Source organism: Glossina fuscipes, unplaced genomic scaffold (genome assembly GCF_014805625.2).
Source record: "Glossina fuscipes isolate IAEA_lab_2018 unplaced genomic scaffold, Yale_Gfus_2 28, whole genome shotgun sequence".
Classification (NCBI taxonomy): Eukaryota; Metazoa; Arthropoda; class Insecta; order Diptera; family Glossinidae; genus Glossina; species Glossina fuscipes.
The window spans coordinates 7,254,134-7,263,687 of NW_023998423.1; the positions used below are offsets into that span (position 1 = coordinate 7,254,134).

Here is a 9,554-nt window from a genome sequence, read left to right on the forward strand (position 1 = left end):
GTACGATAAATGAAAAAAATTGTCAGCTTTTACTGTCATGAAAGGTAAAAGTCGTCTAAAAAATAATGCTTTTTTTTCGTAATTGTTTTCAAATATTGACCTCGAATCTTGTTGCGGAAGTGTTGCTAACTTTAGTGTACTATTATTCGAGATTTGGTTGTTTTACTGAATTTTCAATATACTTAACTTTATACGTCCATATATCAGCTAAAAACGGGGCTGTTATAGTACTGACAATATCACAAAAGAAAACTTAAAAAGATAAAATTTTAAAATTTATATTTAATTGACATATTTATTTATGGCAAACAATTATGAAATACCATCTTGGTAAGTGTGGCCACGTTTCGTATTGTGAAAAAAATAATCAAACTACCAGTGATTCATTCAAGGGCTGGAAAACCTCCTACTGGTCTTCATTTGGACGTTCTTAAAGAAGATAAACTGGTACAAAAACTAATGGTTGACGAAAAGAAATGCTATTTGTTTGGACGAAATGCACAAATGAATGATTTCTGTATAGATCACGCTTCATGTTCTCGCGTGCACGCTGCTTTTGTTTATCATAAGCATTTAAACATTGCCTATTTAGTGGACTTGGGTTCAAGTATATTAATGCATGAGACATTTTTTCAGCTAGGCCGCAGTAATTCTTCCTCTATATATATATTAGCTCACGGGACTTTTATAGGAACATTACGAATTGAACCAAACAAACCTACACAATTGCATGTTAACAGTACATTTCATTTTGGTGCTTCTACCAGGCGCTACATTTTACGTGAAAGACCTTCGGCAGGTCAACGTAGTAACATTATGGAGGACATACCAATGAATGATGCTAATGAAGGCGCGCTCTTAGGTTTGCCAGAGAGTCAAACAGAATTGGATGTATGTTGTTTCGACAAAAACATTGAAATGCTCGAAATAAAAGAAATCATTACTTTTCTCTTCCAGAATTTAACGGAATATAATACGGCACACAATCGAAGAATCTCTATGCTAGGCATAACTGACGATAATATAAGAAAGGTATCTCATTTTCGTTGATGTAAGGTATAAAATTTAAAAGAGACCTTTTAAATCAATTTGCAGACTAAGTCACGTAAACGTCGTTGTGTTATTTTTAATGATGAGGAAATCATTATTAATCCCGAAGATATAGATCCAAACGTCGGGCGTTTTCGTAATCTTGTACAGACAACAGTAATTCCTATTAAGCGCGCACGTTATGAAGGCTTGCAAATGGGTTTAACCACGCCTACGCAACATATCGCATTAACCTCCATGCAGGACCATATAAAAAATTTACAAAACGCGATTTCTTCCACTAGTACCACTTCTGCTTCACCGTCTTTGTACCAAGGACTACCAGCTGCTACCCATGACGGTCATATACAGCACGTCGGCAATGACTTTACTTTGGCAAGCCCACTGGCATTAGGTTCGAAATTAGGTTTATTATTACCGAATCCAGCACCTGATGTGACGCCTGTTGAGGCATCTTCTGTGTCGCCCATAAATACACCAGCCTTAACTCGGAAAATAGCTTCGGCAAACGGTAGATTTGAATACAGTATACTTATCTTATTACCAAAACTTTGCTTTCCATTTTAGTACGGTATGACGGATCAATACATACAGAAACAAACGACGAACCTCAGAAAAAGAAATACGCTAAAGAAGCTTGGCCTGGCCGCAAACCGATGTTGGGAACGCTTTAAACTTAAAACTCCTTGCAAATAGTTTTTAGTTAGTTTACAATAATTATTTAATTTTGTTTATATCAGAAGATGCATATGGTTTCTTTAAAACTTTCTCAGAGAGAGGAAAAATTTTAATAAATCATGGCATATATTAAGAAGCCTCCTAGTTAAGGAATAAATTTTATGAAAAGTCCAGCAGTTTCCTAGAGGAGTATTAAGAAGGGAGAGATTTTGAAATGTTACAGGTCGTCATTATATTCCAAATGCAACGCTTGTGCACACAAATTCTCAGCCATTGTGGAAATATGACGCACTTTGAAAGGAGGTGATAGAATTGTTCGCTTTGCACCGTAAAGTCCACACAGTTCATGAACAAAAAATGGAATGCGGTCGTAAGAACCATTCCTAAGCCTGATAATGCGAACAAAAGAGGTCTTTAAGAAAAAGTAGAAACTGCATCCTTAGCGGAGGGAAAGGAAGATGTGAAGACTATTCCAGACAATAATTCTGCAACCTGACCCAGCACTAAAAATGAAGCTAATTCCTTAATTTTAACTCTAAAAGCACCGGTGTCGTCATCTTTTACTCATCTCAAATTTCAGCAAAAGCTAATGTGCATGTTAAAGATTGCAAGTCGTGGAATCTTTGACCGGTTGTTTGATAGAAAAGTTCCGCCGATATTAAAAAGAAATCCTCTCGGGGTATCGTAGTGCAGAATATTGGAAACATCTGAGAAGAAGAAGTGCTTTTGCATTTCATTCCAAAAAATGACGAAAGGAAACCTTATTTTTGGTCAGAAATAGAAATGGAGCAAAAGTTAGGGAACGCGGAATATTTCATAGCAGCTGCAAGCGTCGCTTTTGAAATGCAAGACTTCTTCGTTTCGGTAGCCTTATGATGGTATTTATTCAGAAATATATGAAGTTGTCTGAAATTAAATGGAAAGGTGAACTCTTTATCTTTGCGTTTTGCAGACTTCTGGAGGTTGTTGGGAATATTTGCATATTTAAGCCGTGGGAAATTCTCTTCTTTGCGACTGGCAACTTCATTATCAGCTTATTTATTACTTCATTTATTATATCAGTTATTTCCAAGTTGTCAAGTTCTCCGTCCGTTATCTCTCTCAACTTTTTCATTTCAATTAGAAGCTCGCATTCTTTCCTATGATGTTTCCGCCAGACTTTTTCTTTTTGTTCAATGATAACTCTTTTTTTCCGACCGGCTGTAGCTTGCTCCTTAAAAGATTCCTATAAATTAATAAAGAAGTGGGATGAGAGCATATGTTATTTGTTTTTATTCCTTACGATCAATCATCAGTAGCCTTGCGTCAATATGTTTTCCCGGCATGAAAGCTTTCACCTGCATCTAAATCAACTTTTTCCATTTTTTTGTTTCTTCGACGCTTTTCTTTTTTTCATTGCTTTCACTGCTGATCACATCAACTCTTTATGTTATATCGCTTCTTACGCGTTAAAAAAGTTTAAGCAAACATATGGTCAAAAATAATAAATAGTTGAAAAAAGAAAGTAGAGAGATTATAAAAAAGGAAAAAAAAGGAAATATTTATTTTTGTGAACTTCACATCTTTTATAGAAATATTGCCAAGGTTCGTGAGGAGTTCAATTTTAGTTCATTCGATATGTTCGCAGTGCCAATTGTGCCACCTGATCTGCGACACGAAGAAACAATAATCCAAGCAGCATATGCTCTTGATTGTCTACAGAAAACAATAAATCAAATTTTTATTCGGATCGACGAGCGTATCGAATTTAATAATGTCAAAGTGAAACAGTTGGGTGAACGTATCCACAAAGCACAATCGAAGGTGAAAAGTCTCTTGGGTACACACAAAGCTCTGCGCATTTATGCGCCATCTAAATTCCCGGGAACGCAAGCATTCCAGAATATACCAATAACGTTTGATTCGGATCTCTGGGCAGATATGTCCAAGAAAGACGATGAAGCTACAGCGCAAAATTACAAAGTGGAAAGTAAAATGGACCCCTGTACGATGACTATGAGCGAAAAATTGCTTTTTTTCCATGTACGATCAACAGGGCGCGATATGCCCTCCAATTTAAAGGCGCAAAGAATAAAAGTTAATCAAACGCAAGGATTGGGAAAAGTATCGGGTAATCTGACATCAGTGCCCGCGGTATTACTTTTCAATACTGATGTGAGTGTTTACGATTTAGATAACATGCATGAAAAGAAAAATAATTACCTCAAGTGTGCCCAAGGACTTCAGGGTCAACATCAACAACTTCATTACGGTAATCAAAAGCACCTCTTAGAACCTGCTCCGCATTCGTTAGCTCACAGAAATGAAAAATTCTCGCCTGCCGGAATGTTACGATATACACCCAAATTATCAGAAGCTCCAGATTTGGACTTACCAATGGATTTGCCGGATTTGCCAGGAATTGCGGGGGATTTACGTTATGAAAATCAAGAAGGTAAACAACCAATTGCCCCATCCTCGATTTTAGCGGTAGAAAATTTACCAGATCTACCTAAGCTTTTATCCCAAGATATTAAAGCGGGACAGGCCGACAAAAAAAATGATCAAGAAAACGAGGAAATGCCCAATTCTACTGTTCTGAAAGTCGAAACATTACATGAATCGTTTATCACACCACCACCGCCGCCGCCTCCACCTATTTCTACGCCCTTTGCAATTTTACCGGCAACCAATTCCGCAAAGACAAATTTACCCATCCCATCTAACAAACCGCGAACTGAACTCCTGGAAGCAATACGTCAAGCAGGCGGAATAGGTAAAGCCCAACTAAGACCTACTGCTGCCACTCCTTTAAACACGAAAAGCAATCAACCCAAAAAAGGCTCAAATCCGCATACAAGTGATAGCTTTATGGCGGATTTGCACAATAAACTTTTAATGCGCCGCAAAGGCATATCAGGGAGTAACAAAGAGGAAGAAAGTGCAGTAAGTTTATTAAAACAATCAACCCAATCCACAGCGTATAAAAGTCAATTTGGTAACCCAGTAATATCGAGATTATCTTCGCTAATACCACCTCCTAAAGATGCCGAAGACGATGACGAAGATAGAAACGATGATGATACCGATTGGATTGATTAGTGAAAGAAACTAAAAAAAAGAAAATGAAATATCCGTCGCTAATACGAACGATACAGTGCCTTTGAACAACATTCTTTTAAAGAGTTATAGTAAAAAAAAAAACAAAAATTATATCTTCGTTAAAAATCCTTAGTTAAAATACAATTAAATTAATTGAAAAATGAACTTGTATTTATGCTGTGTATCTTGTGTTTGTTAAAAGTGGAAAGAGACTTGCTTTGTAGTCGCGAATCTTTAATATATTTTCGTAGCTCACCGACTGACTTAGTCAGAAAGAAAATGTGCAAAATTTCGGTCTTAATAATTTCCAAGAATGGAACAAAAACCTATATGTCGTCTTTGGAGTTGCGTTCAGTTTAAGCTCCACTGCAAGGTTCGGCCCTGATCAATTTAATCCATTTTCAGTACCTACCTGCGTGCAAAAACTTCCCAAATTTGAAGACAATATCTTGCCTCACAAACGGACAGACATTGCTTAATCAATTCAGAATTTCACGCTGATCAAGGATGTATATCTTTATTGCGTCTCTGAAGCCTATTGAGTGTTACATAGATTATGAAAAAAAAAAAAAACGAAGTGAGTATACCCCCATCCTTCAGTGGTGGAATCCTTTACGCTCAGCAACTCGTGAAAAACCCACAAGTCAAGACAAAAGAACTAAGCTTGGACGCCTTATGTTAGTTAGGTAGGCCTGTCTGATTTTTTCCATTTTTTCAGATACCAAGATGAGCGACATTTCGCTCATAGATGCATCTCTAGCATTTTTATAGGTAATGAGTAAATCAACTGGAAATAGCGTTGCGAAACCCTATTACTCAGCGATATTTGTCGACGAAATTGGAAAATTGCATATTTTTTTTACTCAAAGGCGCTATATGGCAAGTAGTTGATAAGATGGTCCGATCCATTCTATGTTCAATTGGGTTTGTTCTTGTGCCAAAACTCGTCAGCGTAGGGAATTTTGTGAAAATATCTCTACAATTTGCCATCACGTTGAATATGAAAACATGAATGGCCATTATACCTACAGAGGGTAAGTCAATTTAAGAAACGATATCGAATCGGTTGCTGTAATAGATGATCCAGTTACAATCCTGATATAGATTGCATCACTAGTGCTTTACTATGTAAATGTTAACAAGGCGGAGATCTTAGTTTGCATGGTACTGACCCCTTTGTGTTTGCCAACTGCCGATGTCTATATAAAGTGTTCTTTTCAGTGTTGTTTGCCGACATGGACGTGCTACCTTCTTTCGCTGGTGATTATGAGACAATATCAAAAGGAGAAAATAAAGGCACTGCATTACTATGCATTTGAAACGTGTTTTGAGAAAACGCTTACTTTTTTTTGGTCCACTTGTCCCACACGGAACATATTGCCAAAACAAAACGTTAGTTTTTTTTTTGAAAGATAGGAAAGTTGAGGACATCTCTTATTATTCGGGATCTTTGCAAGACATGCCTACGTATTGTAAACATTTGGGAATTGTACAAAAGGTAGTAAACAAAAAAAAAGAAGAAGAAAAAAAAAACCCTGCAAATCTGGTCCATAAAATCCATTGTTGTTTTTGTCTTAATTGAAAGCCTTGCTTTATTTTATGAAAAAACCATAAAAAGTCAGATTAGTGATGTAAGCTTAAAAATAAAAATTTTAATAGAAACACATTCTAAAAATTTTCTTTAAAAAACGTAAAAAATATTAAATATTGCCTTAAATTTGAGAACGCAAAAGGGGACGTGGCAATTCTCCAAAAACAGCCTCTCCGTGCACACTCTTCGCCAAAGCCTTAATGCTTGCTGCTATATCCACGTTATTATCCAATTCCTAAAAAAAAAAAAATATAAAAGAAAAAATTACAATTTTTTGATCATGAGCATAGTTGAGAAGAGTCCACCTTTCCGTCCTTATCAGCACCGGTGGCTATACAATTGCGATCGCTTGCCATTGGAGAGTGGGCAATTTCTATAGGCAAACTTTTGGCAAAATTCATCATTTGTGCACCGTTATTAGAGGAGGACATGCGTCTGCCGGGTGGTGTTTGCATGACCATAGGCGAGGATACGTCCAATTCTAAGGCATCTTATGATCACAAGAGACAAAATGAATTATTTTAAAAAAATTAAATGCAAGTAATTCATATATCAATTAGGGAAACAACAACTGACCTTCGCCCTCTTCAGCGCTATCACTTTCGTATAGGTCACTCATACGATTCTCGCGCTGTTGTTGCCTTTGTGTAATGCTTAAGTTACGTTGAAATCCATACGTTGTCATTTGCATGACATTACTTTGATGTTGTTGTTGCGCAACATTAGATCTGTTATTAGAGCGTAATGGCGATGACAAGTTTTGCAAAATGTTCGCCGAGATCGTAGTATTTAAAAATGAATCATCCGGATTAGTTGTTGCATTTTCTATGCCTTCTAGCTCAAATAAACAATCATCGGCAGCTTCCAAAGTGGGGGTGGCAACTTGTTGTTGAAAAGTGTTTTGGCCCATAGCCTGAACTGTATGATGTTGTTGTTGTTGTTGTTGTTGCTGTTGACGAAATGTAGGACTATTCCCCACACTCATCGAAACACCCTCGGGAGTATCAGGTGGTGTATCGAAATTGGAAACCTTTCGATTCGACATGGTACTGCTGACAACAGTTGACGCTTGGTCCATATTGTTGTCTGCAGCACTCGGCGACACTAATGAAGTCATGGCAATTTGTGTCCCTTTTTCGACATTAGATGGGAAAATGTTCATAGGTTGCTGGGGCGTGATCGGGGTACTAGGGGCTGTATTCAATTCTCGACGGCTGGAGATCGTATTGCGGCGAGATGAACCGTAGCTAAAAAGCGTATTGCTTCCGTTTAACTCTAAAAGTGGTGGTATTGGATCTAACCATTCATTGGCTTGTTGCTCGGGAATGCAATGAATGAGTTTCATAAGCATTTGATATTCTTGTTCGGATTTCTCGCGAAAGCTCTTTAATAAAGCAAATTGTTGTTCCGCGTATCGTTGTATACGCTCGTCTGTTTCAGTTATCTCTTGCTGCAAACGTTGCTGTAAATTGCACTGCAATTGTCTTTGACGCATCAGTTTTGAGTCCAAATTCGCTGCTGAAGCCAAAGATGTGGACAACAAGCCCATTGGAAAATTATGAGCATTTTGTTCATTATAATTATTGTTATTGTCATGATCGATAATAAGTATACCGAAGGTTTCGGAAAATGATTTATCGCAACGCTTGCGCGACACCTCGTCGTGATTTGTCAGTAAAGCACAATTGACAAGATATTGTTGCGATGTAACACCGCTGGTAGAGTCGGTTAGTTGTTTAGCACATAGAACCATATTGCAATTGCTGCAGATAATCAGTTGCCAAGCTTCGGTTTCATTTAATTCCACGGTCAAGCTATATATCAAATCACGTTGGCTGATACTGTTTACACTTAAATCTGTCACTGGGCCAATTGCCTAAACAAAAAAAAAAAAAAAACAAAAAAAAAAAAAAATGTGGAAATATTTTAGTCAAGTAAGGTTTTAACCATCAATAAATACCCTACACCACTTCGCCTGGTATAATTCTTCATTTATTTTTCTGATAAATTACCTATTACGCATCAATATAGGGGGAATTCGCCAAAATATCTGAAAAATTATAATCTGTAGGCTGAGCATAAGATAACAAGGATAGGCGGTAAATGATTCGCAATCTATAGCTATAATAAGTGCATTGTGTCCATATCAAGCCCTTCTGTGTGTTACATTTCGCATGAATCCGAACAATATGTGAATTTGTATTTATTATACCAATCGATATATGTATTTATCGGGAGATTGTAAGAAGGGACATAGTTACTATGATCGAACTGCCGCGATCTACATATTTGAAATGCGTAATTTTTTCGACAAATGCAATCTAAACACGAGGGAATGAAAAAAAAAATAGTTTATGGCAAGTCTGGTCCGTTATTATCTAGGCATTTCTCCTCTCTTTCGGAAAACTTGCAGAAATCACGTCAATCAAATTCTTTCTCTTTTGTCACGAGACATCATTTTCGCTTAACTTTGAGCAAAGCAAAACGCTGCTCGGGAAATGCGCAACGCATCGATTTAAAAAAGTCGCAATTGCAGCACATTGGACACAATTGGAGCAATATCAGAAAGCAAAAAATGATGGTCATGTAAGAAGTCTGTAAATTTACCATTGTTTGCGGTCATATTGATATATCTGCTCGGACAAGATATCTTCGCTAATTTCTTTGGAATGAATGAATGAAATATCTCTGGATGTTTGCCTATCGTGAGGGGTGGTTTGAATCTAAATGTGGCATGTGGCACGTGGCAACTTGCGACATCTAATTATGATATTTCTGATTTGTGAGGCACGTTTCGATATATGGACTGTATCTCGGAGACTTGGAAATTGATAGAAAATTCATATTTTTTAATATCTGAATAAAAGTTCAATTTCTAAGTCTGAACATGTCAATTTGCTGCGTCCTATATAAAACATGCTCTTTATTAGAATTGTGATCATCGCACTGCTCACGAAGAAGATGCAAGATGAGTATTTTAATGAATGAAAGCAAAAGCTCCTCATTATTGTTCGCATTTACCTCCCAAGATTATTAGATCAAATCGGAATAATTCGTTCGTTCATATGCAAGTTTTTTTCAAATAAAAATATTATTATTATTATTTTATTTTAGACTAATGAAATGAATTCTCAGACTAAAAAAAAAGACATTG

The 9,554-nt window shown here is 36.8% G+C and overlaps 3 protein-coding genes across 11 annotated transcripts in view; 2 read left to right on the forward strand and 1 right to left on the reverse strand.

Annotated features, from left to right (window-relative positions):
• Positions 1–204: 204 nt before the first annotated feature.
• On the forward strand, positions 205–1,760 carry LOC119636609 (nuclear inhibitor of protein phosphatase 1). Its single transcript, XM_038032082.1, has 6 exons — positions 205–330; positions 393–607; positions 674–891; positions 958–1,032; positions 1,096–1,561; positions 1,618–1,760. Exons 1-6 carry the CDS (start codon positions 302–304, stop codon positions 1,722–1,724), a joined length of 1,110 nt encoding a protein of 369 aa, XP_037888010.1. The 5' UTR covers positions 205–301; the 3' UTR covers positions 1,725–1,760.
• A 1,400-nt stretch (positions 1,761–3,160) lies between these two features.
• LOC119636424 (WASH complex subunit 1) lies at positions 3,161–4,925 on the forward strand. The gene has a single exon (XM_038031756.1). The coding sequence runs from the start codon at positions 3,346–3,348 to the stop codon at positions 4,807–4,809; it is 1,464 nt and encodes a 487-aa protein (XP_037887684.1). The 5' UTR covers positions 3,161–3,345; the 3' UTR covers positions 4,810–4,925.
• A 1,549-nt stretch (positions 4,926–6,474) lies between these two features.
• LOC119636423 overlaps positions 6,475–9,554 on the reverse strand; it is an 8,044-nt gene continuing 4,964 nt past the window's right edge. For all 9 annotated transcript variants that reach the window (XM_038031752.1, XM_038031749.1, XM_038031754.1 and 6 more), the window contains exons 3-5: positions 6,977–8,276; positions 6,706–6,890; positions 6,475–6,635 (exon numbers count right to left, since the gene is read on the reverse strand). In XM_038031752.1, the coding sequence (XP_037887680.1) occupies positions 6,522–6,635; positions 6,706–6,890; positions 6,977–8,276 (1,599 nt within the window). In that variant the 3' untranslated portion in view covers positions 6,475–6,521. The remainder of the gene's footprint in view (positions 6,636–6,705; positions 6,891–6,976; positions 8,277–9,554) is intronic.

Coding starts and splice junctions, on each gene's coding strand:
- LOC119636424 (XM_038031756.1), top strand. CDS start 3,346: ATGTTCGCAGTGCCAATTGTGCCACCTGATCTGCGACACGAAGAAACA.
- LOC119636609 (XM_038032082.1), top strand. CDS start 302: ATGGCAAACAATTATGAAATACCATCTTG. Junction 331..392: donor AATTATGAAATACCATCTTG/GTAAGTGTGGCC, acceptor GATTCATTCAAG/GGCTGGAAAACCTCCTACTG. Junction 1,033..1,095: donor CTGACGATAATATAAGAAAG/GTATCTCATTTT, acceptor ATCAATTTGCAG/ACTAAGTCACGTAAACGTCG.